Source organism: Vombatus ursinus, unplaced genomic scaffold, assembly GCF_900497805.2.
Source record: "Vombatus ursinus unplaced genomic scaffold, bare-nosed wombat genome assembly UNPS02014779.1, whole genome shotgun sequence".
In the NCBI taxonomy this organism is placed as follows: Eukaryota; Metazoa; Chordata; class Mammalia; order Diprotodontia; family Vombatidae; genus Vombatus; species Vombatus ursinus.
This window is the reverse complement of record NW_020954557.1, coordinates 21,518,587-21,546,203: the sequence shown is the minus strand read 5'-3', so window position 1 is coordinate 21,546,203 and position 27,617 is coordinate 21,518,587. Positions and strand designations below refer to the sequence as shown.

The following is a 27,617-nucleotide window of genomic DNA, read 5'->3' as shown; positions in this document are numbered from 1 at the left end:
GTCATAGTTGTGAAAGAAGAAACAGAACAAAAAGAAAGACTCTGAAAAAATAAAGAAAGTGAAAATAGTCCATTTCGATCTGCATTCAGATTCCATCAGTTCTTTCTCTGGATGTGGATAGCATTTTCCATCATGAGTCCTTTAAAATCGTCTTGGATCATTGTATTACTGAGAAGAGCTAAGTCTCCAATAGCCAATCAGACAAACTGAGACCTGGGCAAGACTTTAGCTTAAAAAGGCCAAGGCCTCCCACTGCATCTGGGGTCATCTCCAGTCATCTTGATTTATATCTTGCCACTGGACCCAGATGGCTCTGGAGGAGAGAGTGAGGCTGATGACTTTGCACTTAAATCCAATTCACCTGCAAGTCATGACATCACCTGTCTGATGTCCTCTTCAAGAAGGAAGGACAAACAACAACAATAACAACAAGCTGATTATCACACAGTATTGCTCATACTGTATACAATGTTCTCCTGGTTCTGCTCATTTCACTTCGCATCCCTTCATGTAAGTCTTTCCAGGTCTTGGTGGCTTGAAGTCCAGCACTCTGTGCACTCTTCCCAATGGCCTCTCTCAAATAAGGGAAATGGACTGGGCCTGTGATTTCACTGATAGAATAAATTTTTAGGTGATAAACTCTCTCCCAGTGCAGGTCAGCACCTTTTCTGTAATTTGTAATCTTAGACTAAGAGTTGTGCAGAGCACAGAAAAGTTAAGGGACTTTCCTAAGGTCGTATAGCAGATGCGTGTCAAAGGTGGACTTGCATTGTGGGGACTCACGTGTTTGCCCCTGCTACTGATTAATCTATGAGAACAGTTTATTTGGATTGCATCTCCATTTAAAAAGTAATAAATCAAGCTGCTGAATTCACATGTGGGTTATTCATATATGTTGACCAGGGAAATATTAGATATAATGGGAGTATCAAGGGAGGACATTAGCTTTTAATTAAATGTCTGTGTTACTTTTTTCACAGTCACTGAATCAGTTCTATGATGACTTTGTAAAATTGGAAATTGATTTTAATTCTATTTTTTAAACTTTAATTCTATTTTTAAGGCTTAGTCAAGATAGATTTAATATTCCTTTTCCAGGTTCCTTCTCTCGTAAACTTCACCCACCACCCACATCCTGGAAAAACTTGCCTAAAGGTCAAGCTGTCATCTTGTAATTACTTCTACCTTTGTAACCCCACCCATTGCCCACTTTCCAGAGAACCTTGGTTAACCTAAAAAGCTAAATCTCATCGACGTAAACTATTGTAGCAACTCTCATCACTTGAAGACTAGAATCATTGCCTGGAAACCTTTGTCTTGTGACTCAAAACTTATGTCTTAGTTTGTGGTTAAAGGGGTTTCCAAATGAAATAATCTCAATTCTGACCATGTCATTGCTTCCTTGGGACAGCCATCCCCCTAACTCACTGGCTGGTTTGAGGCCTGTCAATTACCCTCAACATGGTTTAGCCTATTTGCTGGGGTGTGGCTGCTCCAGATGCTACAGCTTCTTGGAGCCCCAGGTGAGAGTTGGATGAAAGGTGGCCACCAAAGGTGGATGAGCAGCCCTGAAATGGGCTTGGAAAGCCCAGAGGTGCTAGTCCTCACTGGACACCCCACCAGCACTGGACACCCCACCAGACAGGGGAGAACAGTTTGTTCCAGTGGTCACGAAGGTGCCTGAAGCAGAGCTGTGGAGCAGTTAGAGCTTGGTTAGACATTGAAGATGCCAAGTTCATCCACTGCATCCTGGACCATCGCCAGTCATCTAGACTTTTGTCTTGCCACTGGGCTTCAATGACTCTGGAAGAGACAATGTCTTCTCTTGTCTCTCAGTCTCTCAGTTAGCCTTAATTTTCAAACATGACAACCTAAGGAGTGACTTGGTGAAGAGTAAGATGGTGGTCTAAAGAATAGGGAAAGGGAAGTATTGGTTGCATAATGGTACTGACAATTGACACTTTGATTAAAGATTGGAGTTGGTGTTTCATATTGAGTTCTGAAGTTTACGTTGTTCAGTTGTGTCTGACTCTTTGTGACCCTATGGATCATATCACACTAATACTGTCCATGGGGTTTTCTTGGCAAAGATACTGGTTTGCAATTTCTTTCTCCAGTGGATTAAGGCAAACAGAGGTTAAGTGACTTGCCTAAGGTCACACAGCTAGTAAGTGTCTGAGGCTGGATTTGAACTCAGGTCTTCCTGACTCCAGGCCTAGTGCTCAATCCTCTAAGCCACCTACGTACTAGAATTTATACTAACACCAAATTAGTTGAAGAGTAAGTAGAAAGAGTACTGGATTTGGCTTGACTCTCCACCCCAAAACTTAATTCCTCTGTGATTTCCGTTACTTAACGCACCTGGGCCTCAATTTCCTTATCTGAAAAATGGAGGGGGTGGTGAACTAGATGATTTTTGAGGTCTTTTTCAGGCCTAAACCTGTAATCTAGAATCACTATCAACAATAATCAATAGGCTAGACATTTAGGATGCATTATTAAATTATTGCCACTCTAATGAGTGGTAAACATTTAATGGAGGATGGTAGAGTAGCTACCTTATACCCAGATTGTACAGTAATCCATAGCTGAAGTATGGATATAGCTCCACCTGTGCATCCTGACACCGCAGGGGGTCAGTGAGAATCTTGACTGGAATCTTCACAGAACTAAACCGTGTTGGATAAGAAGGAGATGCAGGCTTTTGTTAGAAATGAGAGACATTGCTGGCTCAGCCTAGTACACATCCTTTGTTATCTTGGCACTTGAGGAGATCCGCCCGCTCTCTTTCTCTTTTAAGCACTTGACACCCTGAATGGGAAGGGGACTGATTTTCACATCGATTAGGCAGAATGATTTTTAAAATGACTTCACCATTCATAACATATTCTAAAAACAAAAATATTTTATTTCTATTTGAAATGATATATATTACAAACAGTAGAAGAATATGTACATTGATATCTATCTCATGAATTTCTAGAAAAATTATGCCTCATCCCCCAGAATACCCACATAGAAATTCCAACTGAATAATTACAAAAAAATTGGTTAATATATTTTTCCATGGATTCTACAAGTAAAAAATAAATGAAGAAACAGCTGGATTGAATTGCGATAGGGGACAGGGAGCCAAGGACATGATAAATCTTTAAAATGTAAACTTCATTTTTATGTTGTTTTTTTTCTCTCAAACCCTCCCAAACAAATGGAATGGCTGAGGTTGATCACTGCCCCCATATTTAACCTTTTTAGAATCAAAAATCATGACAGGGCTTGGAAAAAGTGTGGGCCAAATGCCTCTCCCACCACATTCCAAGTTGATTCATTAACTGTGCTGCTCCTGGGGCAAGCAGGAAAGTCCCCTTCAATAAAGATATCTATCAGATAGATCCTGTACAGAGGACTTCTGGACCTCGGAAAGCATCCGTTTGGCAAATACCTTTTTACCCTGGGATCAAAAGCACAACTGCATTGACTATCTGAGCCTAAACACAATAAAAGTTCATCTTAGACCAGGGGTTGAACTGTAACCTATCTTTATTTTAACCTACAACTAATAATTGTAGTTATTGCTCTAACAGCAAATTAAAACTGTAATACGATTCAGTAAAAGCATGAGAATAGGCCACTGAGGAACTGCCTCCATTCTGAAGTCTTGAAGCCATGACAAAGGTAAACTTTTGGAAAGACAGTCCTAACATTTGAAGTTCCTGTAGAGAATGGTGAATAGCCTAAACAGACATTAATACCTGTGGGCCTAAAGATGTGTTAGAAGGGAGGTAATGTAAGCTCTTTGAGGACTTCTCCCTGGTGCCTAGCACAGTGTCTGGAACATGGCAGGCTTTCAAGAAATGCTTGCTATTATGAGAACAGGGAATAGTTTGCCTGTCAGATCTACGGAGAAGGAAGATTTTATGACCAAACAAGAGCTAGAGAACATTATGAAGTGCAAAATGGAAAATTTTGATTACATTAAATTAAAAAGATTTTGCACAAACAAAATCAATGCAACCAATATTAGAAAGAAAGCTGGAAGATGGGAAGCATTTTTACAGCAAGTGTTTCGGGTAAAAGCCTCATTTTTAGATATATAGAGAACTAAGTCAAATTTATAAGAATACAAGTCATTCCTCAGTTGATAAATGGGCAAGGGATATGAATAGGCAGTTTTCCAATGAAGAATTAAAACTATCTATAGTTATATGTCAACTGGACCAAACTGACCTCTAACTTGTGGATGGCAGGAGCTAAACAGAGCAGGCTAAAGATAAGAGAGTCAAGAATCAAACAGAAGTTTAATTTTAAAGTGAGGGGAATAGCTTGTAAGCAAGAACATGTGCCAGGGCCACTCCTAAAGGGGAACCTGAGGCAGTGTGAGGAGATCTCAATACTTATACCAATGGCTGTCCAGTGAGCTGTAGCCCTGACAATGAGGGATAACAGCAACAATGTGACAAGTTTGATTCATAGCAGCACTTCATGACCAGAACATGGTTACAACAGGTACTCTTCTGAGCTCAGAGAACACCTGGTATTGGTCAAAGACATATAATAATTATATGAAGCAGTTCTGGGATTGTGCTGTGGCTGAGATCATCCAGAGGGTAAGTTCAAAGGATTGTTGTCATGCCAAGCTAAGGCCACAGCTTGCTTGTTGGGCCTCAGCACTGGAAAACAGAATGTCTCCTAATATCTTGACATTTCCCCCTCCCAAAGAGGGAAAGAACCCCTACCAATAAAGGACAGGCAGGTATAAGCCAAGACGCCACAAGAGACCAGTTGGGCCAGGATTAGATGTTGCCCAGGGGGTTAGTTACTTGAAGGGACCTACTGGGAAAGTGAGTCCCAGGTATCATTGCTAGCCATTGTTTGCTTGCAAACAAAAAGGGGTGGGATGAGAATGTAGAGGAAGAAAATTCTAACACACACTTGAATCAGGGCTTGGTGATTGGGCAGATAAGAAAAAAGAAAGACGACAGTATATTCAGCCCTCATCCTGAATCTTGGGACAGCTGACTCATCTGGATGTCAGCTGCTTCTGAGTCCATACTATATGAACCTTGAAGTCCCTGGAAGGTCCTACCACCCTCTCAGGAGCAGAGGCTTTCTTCAGATGATCTAGGAGTCCACACCCAAAAGTTTGACAGCCGTGGAAATAGTCAAAAGGACCTGGAAGGGGCCCTTAGAAGACATATGGGTTGACAATTGTGAGAAAATTCCTTGTATCAATCTTTGAATCTGAGTTTCTAGTCAGCATAACAAAGTACTTTGGTTAAGGATCTCTAAACAACACATAGAGATGGTCTGGATTCCCAGCCATGCAAGGCTAGGTTCAAATAATGCAATAAAGTTTTCTCATAATCATAGTTACATTAAGTCAGGTCACATTAATGTCACATTACAGAGCAAACTACTTTGACGGCTCACAATGGTCTAGTTTTGAGAAGGGAGTTTTACATGTCACCAAGGTAACCAAGAAAACTTAAATATAAATACCTTGAAACAAAATACCAAAGCAATACAATGGTTAACACCAATATTAACTAACATCAAGTCTCCTTGTATCCTAGTAACCCATTCTCATTGTCCATTTAACCAGCACATTTTGTGTCATGTAGTTATCTGGTCCCTAGATATCTTTTCTTGGACAACAGGTTTTATTCTCAGGACAGCTCTGAAAGTGGTTTTACTTCTCTGGTTCCAAATCTAGAGGTTCCTAGATAATTCTGACTTAATAATTTAGTATAATCACTTAAATTTGGTTCTCTAATTTTGAAACTTCAGAGAATTTCAGTTTATATACCATTTTCTGTTTCTATCTTTACCCAAATTAAAAAATTTATGACAGTCCAACCATAAAATGAGCTCTCTGCTTTTTAAAATGATCAGATACTTTAACAATGGGGAAATAATTTCACTTTCTTTACCATTATCCATACAATTTACATGTAAAATCTTAATCCAGTTTTGAGAACTTATTACTAAAATATATTCAAAGCCTGAATTTCCATGATAGATAAATTTGGAAATCAATCATATACATATGTATATAGTTCTTAGAGACAACAGTCTAATCCTGTTGCTTTCTCAAAATTTACTATTCCATTTATTTAGAAAATCTTTTTATATCTTTGTCTTATCACCTTGTCTAATCATTTCTCTCTTAGGAGGATATCATCCCTATATTATAATTTGACCACAAATACAGGTTAAAATTGTAAGATTTTCATACTTGTATCCTATTATAGTAAATCAGAGATGTTGCAGTAGCAATCTATTATTTAATGTATTTAATATTGCACTTATAAAACTTCTTGATTATAGAAATTTGCTATAAAAGCAAAAGAGGGACAAAGTTATAACAATGTCATATATCATAACAGAGGGAAAATCTCCCTTAGCTCTGTTTGATTCCAGGTGTGAGTCATATCTGACAGCCAATCATGTAGTCACAGAGTATCAAAAGCAAGGCTTAGGATTAACCAGGTGAGAATTTTCCTTTTTAGAAAGGAAATAGCACAATGGGGAAATAGAGTCAAAAGGATCCTACTTAGGTTGTGCCAAAGTTGTTCCCAAAACTTTTCCTAGGCACAGACATTCACCTTTCGAAGTTCCCAGACTGCAGCAATGCCATTTTATACTATTGGCTTCATGGGAATTCAGACAACTATCCCTGTAATCAAAGCTCAAAACAATAGTAAATTAGTCCCAGTAATTTTTATCTTAAATAGCAAAATTTCACTAACCACAACTTAGGGCTTGAATATCTTTCTTGATGTTTCCCTAACAGTTAACATTTCATTTATCCTTTGCTTATAAATTAAAACTACTTATATTGTGGGGCTTCAGACATACAGCAAATACCTGATAGATGACTCATCATTAAGATGTTGAATCTACATCTTTAAACCACCCTATACACTTTCATAATAGCTAAGAATTCCAAATGAAAATTTGCTTATATATATATATATTTTTTTTTCTGCTTTATAATGAAATATATTTCATTAAATATTTAAGAATTTTCAAATATCTAATTTTATCATATCCTTCTAAAAGCCCATTTCATGTATAACAGCATCCAGATTAAAAAGCTATTTTGTCTAACAGAATTTCTGTTACAATGGTCTCTCAAATTTCACAATATAAGAGAAGTTAGAAATACAATAACACAAACAATAAATTTCAGATGATGTTAATTGCATTTCCAAATTATCACATATAAAAATCATTGATCTTATTACCTTTGACATTTTAAAACCACTTTAGAGTTATCAGGTATGAAACAATTACATTCAACTAAAGAAATAATAATAATGCAATGCTTAGCATATGCCAGTCATTATATTAAACATTTTACAATCATTATATTATACAATCATTATATTATTTTGATCTTCACAACAACTCTGGGAGGTGGGTACCATTATTATTTTTCTCTTTACAGATCAGGAAACTGGGGCAAACAGAGATAAGATTATAGATCTAATACATTTCTGCAACTGGACTATAATTCAAGTTTCCCTAAATTTTTCTGGCATTTTTTTTAGCATCTGCATTTGGGAATCTGATCTGGGATGAGAGGGGTCAACAGCGAGAGGGTCTCTTGACCTGGGGGAATCACAGGAGTCTCTTTATTTAGACAATCTTTTCTCTTTTCATGGTCAGAAATGTCAAGGAAGGGTTAATAAGAGGTTGCTATAAGGTGCAGACTGTTTATCTATTTTTTTCTTTCTTCACACCAAGATTACCTCCAAACTAGCTGCCTTTCTTCATTGTTCTAGAAAAATGAAGCTATTAATCTTGCCATTTACTTTTAAAACTTTTATAAAATTTAATTCTTATTTTTCCTTAAAACAAATTCTATAGAATGGTACTCCAAAACTTATTAAGATATTTCAGAAGGGTGTGAGTTCCTGGAATTGCTCCAAAATCTCAGGAGTACTCTCCTACAATCTTAAAATGATTAATCTTCAAACTCCTTAATCTGCTAAGATGTTTTTTAGTAGTTCCACAAACTTTGATTATCTGACTTTATTTCTGTAATTCCAATATAGCCAAAGCTGAAATGACAGGGGGAAAAATATCTTGCAGGTTTTTTTCTTTTTTGTTATAACCTAATCTCCTAGGGAAAGCCTAAAGTGGGACTTAGTCCTGCTTACTGGGACAATTACTTCAACTATGAAAGTTCATTAATCCTTCCCAGTGTTCTAAACTCTCTGGCTATAGCCCCCTTTTTCCCCTAAGTTTTTCTGGCTGGCAACATTTTAAATCTTTCAAGGTAACAGAATCTAGCTCACAACACAAACACAACATAGACATTTTACATTTTACAAAGAAATAAACATAGACAAAATTACAAGACAGATACAAATAGACACAGATAGTTTTTAACAAAGCACATAGTTACTGTCCATATAGAGGCACACAGTTACTGAGGTATGTAGTTTCAGCTTTACAGAGATGTGCAATTAAAAAAAAAATAGAGGCACACAGAGGGACAAGAGGCATGCAGTTACAATTTTATGGAGGCACACAATTAAAAAAAATAGCAGAGGCATGCAGAAAGGCCAATTAACAGAGGTGTGCAATTTAAGAAAGGATATCCTTACCAGAGTGATCTGAGATATACTGGGTCACCTGAGGGGCCCTGGAGTTTTCCTCACAAAGAATGGTGAGCTCAACCAAGGTGGGAGCTCTGGGGATTAGAGCAGGAACAAGGGCAGAGGACTCACTAGACACAGGGGTCAGACTCCAGAGAAATAAATCTCCAGTGGTGCCTGGTCCATTCCTACTGGTACTGGAGAGTCCAATGATCCGGTTCTATGTCCAATCCCACTTCTGACACAAATTAATGTCAAATGGACTGAACTGGCTTCTAACCTGTGGATGGCCAGAGCCAAACAGAGCAGGCTAAAGACAGGACAGTAAGAAATCAAATAGAAGTTTAACATCAAAGTGAGGGTAATGGCTTGCAAGCAAGGACACATGTGCTGGGGTCCTGCCCCTAGTGAGGGGAACTGAGGTAGTGTGGGGAGATCTCAATACTTATACCAATGGCTGTGCAGTGAACTGTAGCCCTAACAATGAGGGATAATAGCAACAATATGACAAGTTTGATTCATAGCAGGACTTTATGACCAGAACACAGATACAGCAGGGCTTGTCCAAACTCAGAGAACACCTGGTGCTGGTCAAAGACATACAATAATTATATGAAACGATTCTGGGATTTTGCTGTGGCTGAGATCATCCAGAGGGTGAGTACAAAGGATTGTTGTTATGCCAAGCTCAGGGCACAGCTTGCTTGCTGAGCCTTAGCTCTGGAAAACATGGTGTCTCCTAATATCTTGATGCACATGAAAAAATGCTCTAAATCACTACTGGCTAGAGAAATGCAAATTAAAACAACTCTGAGGTACCACCTTACAACTATCAGATTGGCTAATATTATAGAAAAGGAAAATGATAAATATTGGAGAAGATGTGGGAAAATTGGGACACTAATGCATTGTTGGTGGAGTTGTGAACTGATCCTACCATTCTGGAGAGTAATTTGGACTATACCCAAAGGCAATCAAACTGCATACCCTTTGATCCAGCAATACCATTACTAGGTCTGTATGCAAAAAAAATCATAAAAAAGGGAAAAGGACCCACATGTACAAAAATATTTATAGCAGCTCTTTTTTGTGGTTGCAAAGAATTGGAAATTGAGGGAACACCCATCAATTGGGGAATGGCTGGATAAGTTGTGGTATATGAATGTAATAGAATATTATTGTGTTATAAGAAATGAGCCAGCAGATTTCAGAAAAACATGGAAAGACTTACATGAACTGATGCAGAGTGAAGTGAGCAGAACCAGCAGAACACTGTACACAGTAACACGGCAACATTGTGCAATGATCAGCTATGATTGACTTAGCTCTTCTCAGCAATACAATGATCCAAGATGATTCTAAAAGTCTCATGATGGAAACCAGAGAAAGAACCATGGAGTCTGAATGCAGACAGAAGCATACTATTTTCATGTGTGTGTGTGTGTGTGTGTGTGTGCGCGCGCGCGCGTGTGGCTTTTCCCTTTTGTTCCCTTTTGTTTTACAACATGACTAATGTGGAAATATGTTTACATGATTGCAAGTGTATAACCTATATCAGATTGCTTGCCATCTTGGGAATAAGGAATGGAAGGGAGGGAGGGAGGGAGAAAAATTTGAAACTCAAAATCTTCTTAAAAAATGACTGTTGAAAACCATCTTTACATGTAATTGGAAAAAATAAAATACTATTTACAAAAAAAGAAATGCTGATTGGTTGATGAAAGAAATAAGAAGCAGAAATAAGTGGATGGCATACAAAACTACACTGAGAACAGCTTACAGTGTTAACATCCTGGTTTCTTAAAATTGTCTCATCTCATTTGCTCATCTGAAGTTTGTTTTTTTCAAAATTTCAAGTGTGCTGCTCCCAAATTGGGGGCCATCTTAATAAGGGGAGCTCTGTACCTTAGCCACTTCCAGGAAACCTTTACTTATGGAACTGTAAAATTCCTATTTAGTTCCTATTGAAAAAAATACATATAGATACATTTTTAAAATTTCCTTTTTCTTTTAGGCACTGAAGAGTATCTCATCAGTCAGCAGAACATGGAGAGCTCATCTAGAAATGAAAAATGAAAGCTGTTAATTTTGAGAAAGTCATTTCACAGAAAAATTATGATTTTAAAACATTTCATGAAGCTGTTAAATAAAGCCCTGTAAATTTTTCTAGAAACTTAATTTACAAAAGGAATGGGGGTTGTTAGCCTTAACAAAATTGCTATATTAATTTTGAATATATGCCACCCTTATAAAGAGCATGCTAACTAGTTGTTATCTTTCTCCATAGAGGGCAGAATAAGAGAAAAGAGGTGTAAATCTCAGCAGAGAAAGGTATAGTGACCAATAACTTCTACAGGATTGACACAAGGCCTCGATGGAGATAAATCCTGAGTTCCTCAAACTTAAATAGAAATGGATTCTTAAAACAGGTTTTGGACTTTATTTGCTGAGACCATGTCAATGGTGGAGAGCGTTTTACTTATGTGAAGTTTCAGTCCTGTGAAATTTCAGGACAAAATTTAAAATGTTTATGTGGGAAGTAAAAAGTGGTTTCCTTTTTCCCTTATTAAATCTAGTTTTGTTTCTTTTTTTTTTTTGCATTCTCTGTGCAAGCTAATGATTAAAATGATTTGTTTAAAGAAGAGGAACTTGTGCTTTTAAGAAAAATTAACACTGAATTAAGATTGTAAAGAATCATAGGATCATAAATTTAGAGCTGGGAGAGACCCAGAAAATGGATCTTAGTCCAATCGCTTCATTTTACACATGAGGAAACTGAGGCCCAAACAGTATGGACTGTCCCTTCCAGGAAATGTTCCCAAATAGGATCTATCATCTATAGTTTAGGTATAGACCTGCCTGAGAGCAAAAATAAAACAGGTACAAGTTCTCTCTTAGATTTTATGGCTGTGACCTACGTTGAAGTAACAAATATTGCAAATTTCTAACCTCTGCTGTTAGGAAATATTTTGTCTAAAAGAGATATGTTCTGATGAGATACATTAGAATTTGGTGATCTTAGGAGAATTGGGATAATGGGAGAAAATAGCAAGTGAAGACTTGTCAGTTTTAGACTAAGGACTATTTCATTTTTTTGAATCCGTATCTCATTCATGTAGCGCAGTGTCTGGCACAGAATAAGTGTTTAATAAATGCTGTTAATTGATTAATTTATTAATTTGGAGTTCAGAAAATGTTATTCAGGCATTTGGCTGCTGTTTATACAGCTGCCACTTGGGGCATTTGTGTATTGAATCCAAGAACCTAGAACACAATCACCAGTGCAAGAAAAAATCCAACCCTACACCCAGAATTTCTGCTGATTGAATTTCAAAAGGGAGACTCAATCTTGATTTAGAAATCCGTGGTTAGTACAGCATGAGTATTCTGTTAGCTGGATGAACCAGCCATCATGCTGGAATGGTAGGAATGAACATATCTCGCTCTGGTGGTCTTCTAGATAAGGACTTCAAATCACCAAAATGAAATGAAAGAGATTTTTGCTTTTGATGGTGAAACTGATTTTGAATTAGTCATATCCAGAAGTATTCTGGTAAATGTTTAAAAGCTGTTAATCCAGAAAAAGTGTATGCACAAACACTTTTAAGTTTAATCTACATTTATTCACATTTTCTCCATCACTTTCTTAAGTATAGTCAATCAACAAAACAATAAATTAAGCTCTGATTTGTAACATTTGCAGATTTTCAACATGTAAATGCTCACACTGAAAATTCAGCAATTGACTGTGGTAGGAAGTGGTTCCAGCATATCCCTAGTTCATACCTCATACCAGGCATGTGAATTTGTTCAAAGGTTTAGGCTTTGGCATTGCCCAAGAAGAATTTCAACCCCCTTTGTCTACACATTCCACTGCATTTGAAATGGAATTTATCAGAAGTGAGAAATTGACAACATACAGCAGTTTCAATGACGGTGGGGCTCAGGTGTTCTCTCAGCACTGCGTATACACTTGGAGACATGGGAAGAAGGTCTGATGGAGAGCGTGGCTCAGTAGAATCACTTCGGCTTAGAGAAAAAAAAATAAAACAAAAATTGGAAATTAAACAAATGGTTACTGTAATTTCCTGGGTCCTGAACCTGATTCTGAAGGGTTACTTGGTAGGTTCTGTTTATGTTTAGCCCTGAGATGCCCAATGCATCACTTGACATTAGGTAGGGTTTGTTATCCATTGGCATAGGTAACTCCCAGGTGAGGAAATTCCTGTTTCCAATGTTCAAGTGACTGCTTTATAACAAGTATGTTTCAGAGGTTTGAACCCAAATCTTCCCGGCTTCAAGGGTGGCTATCTATTCAGCTGTCTCTAGACTTAATATTATAGCATGCAACTTATATGTCAATACGTAACGTTGTGCCCCTAATTATGATGTAGAATTGGTCTTCTTCAAGGACAATAGACCACCACCACCACCACCACTAATGATGTAGAATATATTCGAAAAGAGTCCAAGAGATGAAGCCGTGGCCTGACCCCCTGTACCCCAAGCCTTAGCTTTAGGCATTGCATTACAAGGAGATAGTAGTGTGGATAAAATGTTTTCTCCTCAAATACAGATATTGTGGTTCCAGTCTTAGTGCTTCCAAGGGAAAACATTTTTTTTTTTTTAGCAAATTCAATGATAAATATTTCACACATGATTAAGATGACTCACATTGTTGAGATAGGAATAAATACAGAGGGAACATAACCCTTGTCACCTCTCTCAGTGGGTCTTGAAACTGAGGACAAAATTAGAAACAGTGTTAGAAAAAAACATGAAAATAAATGTAAAGTTTTAGACCTTAATAATTTAAAAGAAGCCCTATGGCTAGATTGGTGCAATGAAACAAAGACTTTCTAGTGCTAAGCCTTAGACATCACTTGAATAGTCAACTAATAGTCAATCATTTTGTCTCTCAGAGTAGTTTTGAATCACAACTACCAAAATAAAACACATTATCAAAAACCCTGGATTTTCCCCCTATATATAAGTAAGCTCCAGTAGTTCTGTTTATATTTTCAAAGCTTTTATAATAATAACTTTGTCACCTCGAAAATTTCTGTGAGATAGACCCATATAACCCTAAGTTTACATAGGAGGAAACCGAGTCACAGACATGTTATAGATCAGCAATTCTCAAAGTCCCCAAGACCCTTTCACAGGATCTATGAGGTCAAAATTATTTTTATAATAATACTAAGACATTTTCATTTCTAACACAGTAAATATTGATATATACATATATATGTGCATATATATTGTGTGTATGTGTATGTGTATGTATATAATATTTCATATAAGCAAAAGCTCTTTGGAGTCTTTTATAATTTTTAATAATATAAAGAGGTTCTGAGACCAAAAAGGTTGAGAACTGTTGTTTCAGAGCATTCTCAAACCCCATAGGCAGGTTTGGCTGTAGTTTAAGCATTGCTGGGTGCTGTTTCTTTTCCCAGACCACTAGTGTAGGCAACTCCCTCATAACAAGAGCTGCTGATGCTGACTTTGACTCAGCTTTGCAATCTAGTTGTTCACATTGTTTTGGGCTATGTAAAAAATGTTTGTACAATTCAAAGGATCCATTTCCTCCTTATCTGTAAAACAAAGAGGCTGGACTAGATGATCTTAAAGGTTCTTTCTAGCTTTAACAGACTATGAAATGGAATCCCATGGAAGAGGCCATGGGATTATTTTCAATTTTTGATATTTAGGTGTATATTTATTTTTGTAATGATGATTAAATAAAAAAAAAACATGAACAAAAATCAACTCCATTTTCCCTTTGGTCTTAAAAAGCTCAAAGCAAAAGATGTTTCTATTCCTTTCCATTGACATGAGTTATCTTTCAAATTCTCTAAGAAAAAGTAAATAGAAGCTAACCTTCATTTGGCTGAGAGCTGTAGTGTTTACCAAATGCTTTATCTTTGGGAATGTCAGGATATAAATACTTCAGTGGGTTTTCAGGGACATTTTCAGCCATAATAACTTTGTAGTCTCGAAGAATGTCAGCAAATGGCAGAGCCGCTAAACGGCCTTTATTGTAGGGCTCTACGGAATGGAATCTAACTTCTCCTGAAAGGAAAAAAAGGCAGGTGAATAGTCAACCAAGACACCATCTGTATGCACACATTGTTCTTGATTACTGCTCTTTCTGCCCATGTTATCTGTGTATCATTGGGTTTAAAATATTTCCAGACATTCCATAGACTAGGCATTTTACAGATGGCACCCATATAGAGGGTTTTCATTTGGGCAATTATAAATTCACGTTTTCCCATCCAAATATCGAGTAATTGTTAGGTGATACACAAGCTCACTGCAGATATTTTAAAAAAAACTCCCCCCCCAAAAAAACATATGTACAATCACCAGTCTTAAATCCCTAAATAATAACAACAAAATCTCAAGAAGATGCTATTTTAGTGATATAATAGAAGGTAACACAAGAAGACATGTGACATACCATTTTCTGACTGGTCCACCCACGTAAAGGTAATACCTCCAAGGTTGCTTTCACTGAATCTTAATAAAAATGTTCCTGGCATCTTATCCTTCAGCAAGACTCGCTCTTTCTCCTTGCTTACAAAGCCCATTATATACCTAAAAGAATAGTTCATGGGTTTACCTGATGAAAAACTATGACATCTACCTAGGTAAATCTTCTGTTACATCCATGAAGCCAAAGTGTTCAATGTGTTTTTGAGCACATTCAACAGAGTTCACATCTGAAATTCTCTTAATCATATAGTGAACATTAATATCAATAGGCTTTGATGTAAATAATTTAAGAGCCCAAGAATGTTTTTTCAATGGCATTAGACATGTGTCAAAGAGCAAATAATACAACATGCAGAAAAATGACATATTCAGAGAGAGATTATAGCACATGATTTACCCGTCAATCCAAAGAGGAAGAATGTGCTTTTTTATTAAATCCAGGATTGCTTCAAGCCATACCCAAAAGGTAAATGCCTTGCCAGGTAAGTGTTCCTATTTTCATTAAAAAAAGAAAAAACAAATAAACAAAGGATACAACAATCACTTGGTAAGTAGCATTAGTAAAATATAAATCATCATATTTTATTTCATGATAAATAATTCAAATTTTATTTTCTGTTAAGTTAGAGAAACTTTTAGAGTTTCTCTTTGAAATATATTTATCTAGGAAATCCTTAAAACTTCATGTCATGGTATGAGGCGGTAATGATAATATTAAAATGCTTTCCTTACAACATCCTGGAGGTGGGTAATTCAAATGTAATTATCCCTGTTTACAAATGAGGAATCTGGGGCCCAATGAGACTTAATTGATTTGTCTAGAGCCATAAGACTAGTAAATTGTTGGAGCCATACCTTGAAGCAGGAGCTTCTGACTCAAAGACTGAACTTCTCTCCCCTTCCCTCCCCTGCTCTGGTCCCCGTTCCTGATTCCATCCCCCATCCCTTTGCTGTGCAGTTCTGAAATGAAGTATGACTTTTCTTTTCCTCCTGACCATACCTTGCAGAACTTGGCCCAAGAGAGTTGACCATCATTGTAGCTAGTTTGTTGCACTAAAATTAAAGAAGAGAAAATAATACTATTTTTCTTGTTCACAAAATGTTTCTGATTTTTTTACCTAAACTTGTTTTTTACTTCATTTCGACAAACCTACAGACATAGTTGAGAGCCTATCATGAACTTAACTTGTGCTTTATGATAGATGCCAAAGAATAAGACAGATTTTCAGCCCTCAAGGAGCTCACTATTTAGTTGGGGTGGATGGAGACAAGGACAATGCATTTGAAAAAGAGAACATGGAAAAGAGTGTAATCATATACTAAGCTATGTGGTAGAGATGTTAAGTGCCCTTAGGATTCAGAGAAAGGGAAGGTCATTGTGGGTCACAGTGGTCAATGAAGTTCAATCAACAAATACGTATCAAGCACCTCCTAAATTTGAGTCACTGCTAAACGCTGGAATACAAAGACAAAATTGAAAACCAATCCCTGCTCTGAAGGAGCTTACATTCTAATGAGTCAGGGAAGGTTTCATGGAGTAGGTGGTTCCTGAATTTGACACTGAAGGATGAGTAGGATTTGTATTGGTGGAGAGGAGGGCACTCCAAGTAGGGTAGGGTAAATAACTTAAGGAAAGGCGCGGAAGGGGGAATGACCAAAGCTTGTCTGGGGGACAGTGCCAAGAATAGCTTAGCTGTAGATGAGTTCATATCGGAAAAAGTGAGTGATGAGGGAACTGAGGGGATTAGCTCGGCAAATGGTAGTGGGAATTGAGTGAACCACACTGACTCCATCTTGTGACTGAATTCCAGTGCTAGCTCAATTCCTTTTCTATTCAACTAAGGATCTAGTTCAATTTCCGTCTTGTGAGAAAACTTTATTCAATTTTGGGAATTGGGAGAAAACCTTATTACATTGTTTGAACTTAACCCTGCATGGCTAGGGAAGTGGACCATCTCTCCCTGCTGCTTAGAGATGCAAGGAATTTTCTCATAATTATACACCTCAGGCAACCCATATGTCTTATCTGAAAACTGGTCCCACACTGATCAATCAGTTATTGTTTCCGTGTTCCTTTGATTGAATACAGACACTTGATGGGAATGGGGCATCTCTTTGTCCAATTTCAGGGAACTGCATCTATTCATTCTCCCCCTCCCAACTAAAAACTCCTTAATCTTTCCTCCAATTAGAAATCAGATTACCTAATTTTGTATCCTGGTTAATTGTTTTTTCTTAATTAATTGGTCTTATTTGAATAATTGTTTTTAATGCATAAAAGTCTGTTTCTCCCTCTATTCAGGGTCCAGCGCCAAAGCTGAGGAAGGCAACCAGTCTCAAATTGTTAGGCAATTGGCATGCATTGCTTAATAAATTGATATGCTCAGAAGCTCAAACCTTTGTCATTTCATCTTTCACATGCCACAGTGATAAATTCCTACATGCAAGGTGGAACACTAGAAATTAGGATTAAAAAAAAAAATGAGGCTTGATCCAACAGATTAGGTGGAAGGTTTCTGAATAAAGCTGTCACAGGAAGTAAATTGTGTTTCCATTTATCTAAGCCTATGTTAACATTTCACTGATCATATGGATAGAAGCAAAGTTTGAAATCCTGGATCTGTGATTTTATCATGATAGGATATTCCTGGTTTGGAAACTCCCTCAATGGCATAAGGGTAGGAGGAGGGCACATTCAGGGACTCACCTATAACTTAGATACTTAACAGGAATACTCATAATCGTGTAGATAGTATGTGTCAGGGGAGGAATTTGAATCTAGGTCTTCTTGACTCCAAGACTAGCTTCCTATCTACTATGCTATACTATCTTTCTATTAGAGATTGTTTCATTCTTTGTACTTGTATAGCATCTGGCACGTAATAGGTGCTTAATAAACATCGGATTGATTGCTATGACTTTATTTCGGAACTTCATTAATTTGGGGTTTCTTTGGTGGGATAATGATTTTAAAAGCATATATGTATATATATATACATACACACATATACATACATATGTGTGTATACATACATACATATAAATACATATATGTGTGTGTGTATACACACACACACACACACACACAAACATATGTAATTTAGAAGTAAGTTCCCACAAACTCTTTTCCCTTTAAACAAATCCACATTCTTTTGTAGGGATATGATAACTCAGCATTCTGGGTAAAGGATAACGATCACAAGAGCAGCAACAGCACCTCAAAGTTACAAAGAGCTTTCCCACTACAACACCATAGATGAAGTTAAGTTAAAAGTTAAGAAAAATAGAAAATTGCTATTTGGTGAAAAGAATTTTCCATCTTGCTACTTTTGATACTATTCACTCAAATGGATTTGGAATCCCATGTTTGGCTTTACTTCTTCATGTCAATCGCTCTTGCAGTCCACATTCAGTTCTAGTACTAAGGGTGTTTATGAGGTTTACCTCAGGTTCTTACCTTTCTCTACAGAGCTACATAGAACAGACTAATTATGCAAACTGGTAGCAATTTTTAGCCAATTTGTAAAATTGATCAAACTCACAAGTAAACTTTAAAATTTCTGAGGAAAGGGTATTCTTCATACACTGAATTAGCTGCCTAGTGAGTTTTTTTTTTAATTACGAATATTTTTTTCTGTAGCTAATTCTGCCCTCTCACTTTAGGTTATATTACTTGCTTCCTCTTAGACCTCATTGGGTGTAACACAAATAGAAGAATCCTAGAATAGACTGGGTTTTTAACCCACCAATCATCAAAAACAGATGAGAGCTTTCCATCTCAAACAACACTTACCTGTGAGTTTCTCAGCCAACATACTGAGTTGGTCTGAGTTGAGACCTCGTCCAACATATGATGAAAATTGCCAGCTCAGCACTTCTAACAACTGATTCAAAGCAGCCGTTGGAGGGTTATTAAAGAAAACCAAGTTCTGGAACAGAGTTATAATTGTGTCACTGTTAACCAGATCCAAAAATATTGTAATTTCTAAGCTGTAAAAGGGGAATTACATATGATAAAAGCACTTCCTAACAAGCCTATCAAAACGTATGACCTCAGATTCAGACACCTTCAGGCATCCTAACAGCAATGTAGTAATGGAGGATACAGTTTCACCTTCCCTCTATTTCTCTGACTATTTGTGGTGTGCTCCTCACTTGCCTCTTTCCTTTTTTAAACTTAATTTTATTTTTAATTTATGAAATAGAACAAGCATTCCTATAATAGTATAAAAAAAGATGATTGCACATGAAACTGCAAATCTATTATGTACACCTTGCTATTCCTTTTAAATATATAGTAAAGTTATCATGTACATTTCTTTTTATTTCTTCCTTACTCCTCTCTCTGTTCCCCCCCCCCATGGTTACCATTAGACCCAAATAGGCATACATATGTAAAATTATTTTATTCACAATTCCACTTATCAATTCTTTCTCTGGATGAAGACAGTGTCTTTCTTCATATGTTCTTTACAGTTAATTTGAGCATTTATAATAGTCAAAGGATCTTATTTGTTCAAAGTCATTCTTAGAACAATATTGCTGTTACTGTGTACAATGTTCTGTTGGTTCTGTTCATTTCCCTCTTCATTATTTTGTGCAAGTCTTTCCACGTTTTTCAGAGATCATTGTGCTCTTCCTTTCTTATAGTACAATAGTATTCCATCGCAATCATATACCACAACTTGTTCAGCCATTTCCTCTTTCCTTATCTACAAACCCTAGCTACCTCTAGGAAAGTACTTTGTCTCTAGAGTTTTATTATTTGACATCTAAATATTTGTGTCATTACAGGGTTTTTTTGACTATTAATCAATTCATTCAATTGACTGGTTAACTTTGTCTGGCAAAGTGGTGATCTCAATCAATCCACTGTAATGATTTGTTGTGAGCCTGAATCATACCATATTGACACACCTTTGGTTATAAAATGTCTCTGATTGATTTGTGATGGCTTAGACTATGTCTCATCCTCACTAGTAAAAAAGCAAAAGATATGACAACATCTAGGGTACCAGGTTCCAAGGCTAAGTGAGGAAAGCACTCAAATGGAAATGGATCCCTGCTGACTGTTGACTTAGAAAAGCGCAAATTAACATTATCTATGTTGCATGGTATTTTTATTTATTTTGGTTAAACATTTCTCACTTAGATTTTAATCTGGCTTAGGCCTCACCTGCTATGGGTTTGACACTTCAGAATAAGTGTGTCAGAATCATGACTTTTTTTTTTTTTGCTGTAGATAAAAGTTGTTTTATGTGAGGGCCAATGCAGATGGAGATACCTTTAGAGCTAACTAGAGAACTTTGAATGATAATTAAATTTAAACAAGCATTTTAGTTTAGCATATAAGCCTACAGTGTTCAAGGTAAGTGTTAGGTACTGGGATTACAAAAACAAAAACAAAACAATCCTTGCCCTCAATGAGCTTACATTTTATTGGGGGGACCACATGCACATTGAGAAGTAAATATAAAAAATTTATAAAATAACCATTTTACAAATAGTTTATAAATATATAGTTTATAAAATAGCCATTTTATTTTACTTAATTTATATTTATTTGTTTTGTATTTATATATTTACTATTTATATGTATTTGTATTTTATATTTATATTTACTAGATATTTACATATTTGTGTACAGGTACTTCTGCCACCAAAGCTTCTTGAGGAAGAGAGTGTTGTTTTAGGAAAAGAATTATAACAATATTCGAATATAATTATAACAATATAACAATTATATAACTATATATATAATATAACAATAGTAGAATAAACAGACTTAAGATAGTCAAGGAGCAGAAAGGTGTGAAAGATATGACTAAGGAGAGAAAAAAAGCATCTGGAATAGCACAATTTGGTGAATTTTGCCTGGGTTGAATGCTAGAAAGTACACTCATATGCGAGATTTCTACATGTGGGAACAAAGAAGGTTATAACAATCAGCTCAGGGGCAGCAGTTTTAGCTTAAACCTGAAGATTGTATCTGTATAAACAACTGAGAGAAAAAAAGTCCATTGTTGAATTCTCTTGGCTTATGGTACAGGATGAGTAGCATTGAACACAGGGAGTAGCCTATTTTGGGGGAGTGGGGTGGGGCAGGGCCCTTGCAGTCTTTTATCTTAACAGTACTGCAAATGGCCTACAATATTCCCCTGCTCCTAAAGTACCTCTTTAATGCACTTGCCAGACCCAGGGAGTTCTGTTCTTCTTCCTGGGGTTGAGACCATGTTTTAGGCACAGGTTTATCATTGTAGGCTGCGTTCCTTTAGCCTTTTTTCTTGACTCATGCATCTTGGCTTGGCTCTACTTGCCAGTCCTATGTTTCTCAGACCCAAATTTCCTTCCTTCACCATCATCATTCCCTTATGTATGCTATCCCTATCTGTGCCCCTGCCCCTTGGGCCATTGAAAAAGCATTCTCAGGCTCTTGTATTATTTACATCAAAGCCTATTGATATTAATGTTCATCTATATGATTAAGAGAATTTCAGATGTGAACTCTGTTGAACGTGCTCAAAACACATTGACCACTTTGGCTTCATGGATGTAACAGAAGATTTACCTGGGTAGATGTCATGGTTTTTCATCGGGTAAACTATGACTTTAATTCTGTTACACAACAGATGAAACATGTATGAAAAGTTTTTCAAAATTTTCTTATCTTTTCTTCTTTCTTTATGCTTCCACCACCCCCTTATTTTTATTCAATGCCCCCAAATTGCACTTGAGGCTACTACCCTCCCATCATTCCAGCACCCCCCCCCAGAGGGTGGTATCGCCCACTTTGGGAACCTCTGTACCTATGTCCTCTATTTAAGGAGAGGATCCATGGCATGCACTTCGTGATTTCCCACCTGGCTTTGGGACTTAATCATCCCCTTCTGGGTACTCTCCTTCCCTTCCCTCCTCAACACCTCCTCTATCTTGTAGAGGCTTCCTCCATTAACTCCTTGAGGGCAGGCACTGTCTTTTGCTTTTCTTTGTATTCCCAAGTGCTTAGCACAGTCCTTAGTAAACGTTAAAAAAGTGTTTACTGATTGACTAATTCTTCCATAGAACAAAAACTTCTTGAGGGGGAAACTTTTATTTTTATATTTGCATCCCTGGGGCCCAGCATAACGTCTGGCACACTATAGGTGTTTAATAAACAGTTTTTTATTCATTTTCAATTTCCAACTATTGTTAAAGTACTAATCTACCTCTAATTCTTCTACAGATAGAAATATAGAGTGGGAATATATAAAAATGATTCTCTTCAAAATTTTATCTTTAGTGACTAGACAAAGTTAGGAAGGAAGGACACAGCAGATGGAAATGTTGTGGTCTGAGAGGTTCAGAGATCCCTCAAGGACAGAAATATAGGACAGGGTCATCTGGAATGACTTCACAGACTTAAGCATTCTTTAAGTCAAGTTGGCAAAGATTTATTGTTATACTTTTCAGTGGGCAAAAGTTCTTAAGGAACCTGTGACCTTAGAGGGGTTCAGTTAAGGTTTACGTAGGATAAACTACAGTAAAAACATGTGCCAGATATGCTAACTAGGTGATTCAGGGTGGGAGTGGGGAGTGGTTAAGGAGTCGTCAGTTCTTTTGTATCTACTGAGCAGGCATTTTACCAGGAGTTCCCCAGGAAAAACCCAAGGTGGGGCTACAAGGAGGTGTGGTTTGTAGGCCTGCTTTGTCACTGAGTTAACTAGTGGTCAGGGCTGTCTGAGGGTTGTCCAGTCTGCCACCAATCAATGTCTTGTTTGACAAGATAGATGTAGGGAGTATACATATGTCTTAAGTCTAGATTACACACAAGGAGTCCAGGCTGCAGATAATGAGGTAGGGAGTTGGTATAGATAGTCCAGTGGGTACGAATGACCCAGTACAAAGCCAGTTCAAATTAATAACTCCTACAGGTGCGATTTGTGACCACACCAAGGAGAGTGATATAAGTGTGTTGCTGAGACCTACTCACGAGTAACTGCTAGGCATAGTGTCCTTGGGCTGGGGAGAAACTGCCAGGGATGAGGCTAGGGAGAAATATGGTCTTGGAATTGGGGTCCCAGTACAAGCACCCCATCAGCATCTTCCCCAAAATTAAGTGCTGATGAGGAAAATCGTTCTTGCCTTTGTAAAGGATTTCTCAGATAGACAAGCTAAAGTTAGCAAAAAAAAAAGAAAAATCTGAAACTTCAGCAGTCAGGAGACACAAAAAAAAGTGTACCGCTAAAGGACTGACATGTCATCCCTTCCTTCTCCTCCTCCTATTTGAAGGGAGTTAGCAATCACCTTCATCATTGCCTCTCAGGCTCTTTCTAGAGCCCAACTGCCTCTTAGAAATCCTTGAATGACCACCAGATGGCAGCAAAACTCAGGCTGTGGGGACCTAGGTTAATTGTACTGTGATCATCTCTTGATTATCTGTGCTCGTAGGGCCCCCCTGCCTTCAGTGGCTAATTGAGAGCTGTAAATGATGCTCACAGCTGCTTATGAAACTCAGCAGGTTTCCTGTGCTGAGTAAACTGGGAGAATGGGGCTAGGGATGGACCTTAGGAAGGAGGAACAACCTATAAGTGCAAAGAAATTGTGCCATATGGAACTGACTTATCTTCAGGCCATCCCTGGCTAGTGCCAGAAGCAAAGAGCAAAATGGTCTGCTCCTTCCAGGAGGAAAGCTCAGTTCTTATGAAAACAGACTTGGAGCATAGGTGTCATCTAGCAAGATCCAGAGAAATTAAATGACTTGTCCAAGGAATAAGTGGAAGAGTTAGGATTTGAACACAGTTCCTCTGACTCCAAAACACTGGGGCACACAGTAATACTCAAGGCACAAGTCAGATCTAGGAAGTAGGTCACTGTGATCACTATTTAGAAGTAGCAGGAGCAGTCCTTTCAGAAGCAGCTAGGCGGCACAGTGGACAGTGTACAGTCTGGAGTGAGGAAGATTCACTTTCTGAGTTCCAATCTGACCTTAGACACTTACGAGCTGTGTGACCCTGGGCAAGTCACTTATTGCTGTTTGCCTCAGTTCCTCATTTGTAAAATGAGTTGGAAATGGCAAACCAATGGAGAAGGAAATACCAAGAAAACCCTCAAAATGGGGTCATAAAGTCAGACATGACTGAAATGACTGAACAACAACAACAAAAACAGTTCTTTCACTACAAATTACTGGAAATATTTGGGAGTCCTGAGAAATCAGGCTATAAATATGTAACTGTTCATAAAAATTTAACTATAGAAAATGTATGTGATCAAATATGTATATGTATACTTATATACACGCACATGTATAATACATATAAACATAAACACACATGCATATACATATACCTATACAGAAATATACATATGCATACACAACACACATACACACATATGTCTTGTTTGTACATAGTTGTTTACATACCATCTTCCTAATTATACCATGAGCTTGAGAGTACAGACTGGGTTTTTTTGGCTTTTCTTTGTATTTCCGTCTCTTTACACAATGCCTGACACACAGTAGGTACTTAACAAATACTAGTTGACTGACTGACTGCCCGTACAAAAGGAAATACATTGTAATTACAGAGAAATAAAGTAACACAAATATATGGCATCTTCCTACCTGAGAGTCATTGGTTGATAAATTGTACCAAATTATAGAAGCCCAAGCATTAGGTAATTGACTAACATTGGAAATCATCACAACAGGTAATGAATTTGTCTGTTAAAAAAAAGACATGCAAAGATATTAGGATCTAACACTTATTGATGTTGAAAAAGCTGCTCATATAATGTCTCTTGAAAGACTTTGTCCAATGAGTCCATAATCTAATATTTATTACTGTTGGAGAAAATAGAAAAAATCCATCAGAGATCATTCCACTATGAATTTGGAGACCATTGCTTCAGTCTTGCCTTTACTAGAATTACAGAATTTCAGAGTTGAAAGGGACCAAAGAGGACATCTATTCCACCTTATACCTGAACAAGAATCCCCTTCTAATCATGTTTAGCAAGGGGTAATACATTTTTTGCTTGAAGATATCCAGGGAAGGAGAGCCTTGTCAAGGCAGCCCATCCCATTTTTGGATACTTCAAATTATCAGGGAATTTTTCCTCGTAGTAAGTTTAAATTTACCTTTTTGTTCTGAGTTTTACATTCTGGGGCCAAGCTGAGTATCAAATACCTCTTCCATGTGACATCTCTTCAAATGTTTGAAGATAGCTATAATGTCCTCCTAAAGTTTTCTCTTTTCCAAGTCAACCATTTCCGGTAAATTTAATCTATTTTCATATGGCATGATCTCAAAAACATTTTGTTATTCTGGTTCCCATGTTTGGATGTTCTCCAGTTTATCAATGTCTTTGTAAAAATGTGCCAGGTATTAAATACAATATTCCAGGCATGGTCTGAGTAGAGCAGAGCACCCCAGGGTTATTGAATACCTAGTTGCAGACACTGACTATTGTATGGCAGCCAAAAATTGCATTAGTTTTCTTAGCTACCTAATAATAGTTAGTGTTTATATGGCATTTTAAGGTTTACAAAGCACTTTACAGATCTCATTTTGTCCTCACAACAACCGTAGGAAGTAAGTTATTGCACCCCTTTTAGATTGAAGAAACTGAGGCAAAAAGAGCTTATGTGACTTGCCTGGAGTCACATAACTAGTAAGTATGTGAGGCTGGATTTGAACTCAAGTCTTTCTGACTGCAGAGCCCATGCTCCCTTCATCACTGATTCATATTGACCTTGCAATCTATAAAACTCCCTGGATCTTTTTCCAAGCAAACTTCTGTCTAGCGATGCCTTGCCCCTTTTACTAGTTGTGTCACTATGGCAAGTCACAACCTCCCTTAACCTCAGTAGACTCATCTGTAAAATGGAGATAACTATACGTGTACTGCTTACCTTACAGTGCTATGAGGATCAAATGAGATAATATATGTGAGAGCATTATAACTGGAAGACACTGTACGTGTGAACTGTTGATGGCTATGTTAAGGAATTTCTCTGTTTTACCAGAAGTTAGGCCAAAGAATAAGTGATTATAACACATCACAGTAACATTTTAGTATTTGAGGATAGACTCAAAATAAATCTTAGGAATAAATGTGTGTATGATACATACTGGTAAAAAACAACAACAACAAATAATAGCAGATTCTTGCCAGTTGCAAGGTGTCATTCCCAAGATGAATTTTCCTTTATATGCTCCAAATCACGTAAGATCTTGACTAATTTAAGTCCTTCCTTTTCACTCACATTTCAAAACTTTTATTAATGTTTTCCTCATTGAATTTAAATGAAGAAAATTATGGAACAATGAATCATAAATGTTTCTGTCATATGACTTTGTTCATTATAGAATTCTTAAATCCCTCTGGATTCTTACCTATGAAAATAAAGAATGTAGCTTCTTTGACATGACTTTGTTTAAGGGTTTTCATCTCTCTACTCATGGCTGAACTTTTATGACCCACACAAATCTCAAAACAACCTTCACAATAGGCTGTTGGTATCATAGTGAGCCAAGAATAAGAATGCAAGTCTCCATTTACACAGTAATACAAATATATTTACTTAATACATATGGATTATTTGGAGAATTTGAATACATGAATAATCTGTGAACTCTCAGCTGGAGACTCCCACCATCAATGTAATTTGGAAACCTTTTCCTGGCTTAACAGTTAAATCCTACAGAGCTGTTTGTGGTTCATAGAGGTTACACATGCAGCTAGTAAGTGTCACAGACTGGGTTTATACCAATAACTTTACCAAGGGATTACTTTGTAGAGCTAGAACAATAATAATGAAATTCATCTGGAGGAATAAAAAGTTAAAAATTTCAATGGAAATAATGAAAAAAGTGGAAAGGTAGGGGGTCTAGAAGTACTCAATCTATATTCAGATCTCAAACTATAATACAAAGCAGTAATCGTCAAAATGATTTGGTATTAACAAAATTAGAGAGGTTTGTTGCTGGAACAGATCAGGTACACAACATATAGGAGAGTGAATTTGAGGAAAATCCTCAATATCTAGAAAGGGTTGCATTTTTCTAAACAAATTCTAAAACTGTTCCCAAAGATCTATGTGACTTTCACCTCTCTGGGCCTCTGTTTTTTTCCTCTTAAAATGAAAAGGTAGGACCAGGTATTCTCTAAAATCCCATGAAGTCCCCAAATTTTATGGCTATGTATTTGTTGGCAAATATTCCTTGCAAATACTCACCTCCAAATCTATGGTCAAACCATACAGGCAAATCTGTGTTTCAAAACTTATAGAATGAAGCTCTTCAGTTACCATGTGAGGACCCTGAGGGGGAAAACATAATTAAGTTTATAAACATATTATGTTTTAGTCTGACAGCATACAAACACATAGCTTGATTTAAGTGTATAAACTCAAAAACAATTTTCTTTAAATTATTTAGGAACTTCCCCTTAAGTGAAGGATGATTGTTGATGTATTAATACCAAAGTCTTAAAAACATAATAATTTCAGGCTTTTAAAATTTTTGGCCT

General features: G+C 37.0%; 1 protein-coding gene across 2 annotated transcripts in view; it reads right to left on the bottom strand.

Moving 5' to 3' along the window:
* Nucleotides 1-10,282: 10,282 nt before the first annotated feature.
* Nucleotides 10,283-27,617, bottom strand: part of STAT4 (signal transducer and activator of transcription 4) — a 140,236-nt gene continuing 122,901 nt past the window's right edge. Inside the window, exons 15-24 of one of the 2 annotated variants that reach the window (XM_027866177.1) lie at nt 27,325-27,408; nt 24,709-24,807; nt 18,898-19,033; nt 16,105-16,157; nt 15,502-15,596; nt 15,070-15,206; nt 14,487-14,678; nt 13,281-13,347; nt 12,527-12,635; nt 10,283-10,665 (exon numbers count right to left, since the gene is read on the bottom strand). In XM_027866177.1, the coding sequence (XP_027721978.1) occupies nt 10,639-10,665; nt 12,527-12,635; nt 13,281-13,347; nt 14,487-14,678; nt 15,070-15,206; nt 15,502-15,596; nt 16,105-16,157; nt 18,898-19,033; nt 24,709-24,807; nt 27,325-27,408 (999 nt within the window). In that variant the 3' untranslated portion in view covers nt 10,283-10,638. Of the gene's footprint in view, nt 10,666-12,295; nt 12,636-13,280; nt 13,348-14,486; nt 14,679-15,069; nt 15,207-15,501; nt 15,597-16,104; nt 16,158-18,897; nt 19,034-24,708; nt 24,808-27,324; nt 27,409-27,617 lie in introns of those variants that run through there. The other variant, XM_027866176.1, reaches the window with a different exon arrangement.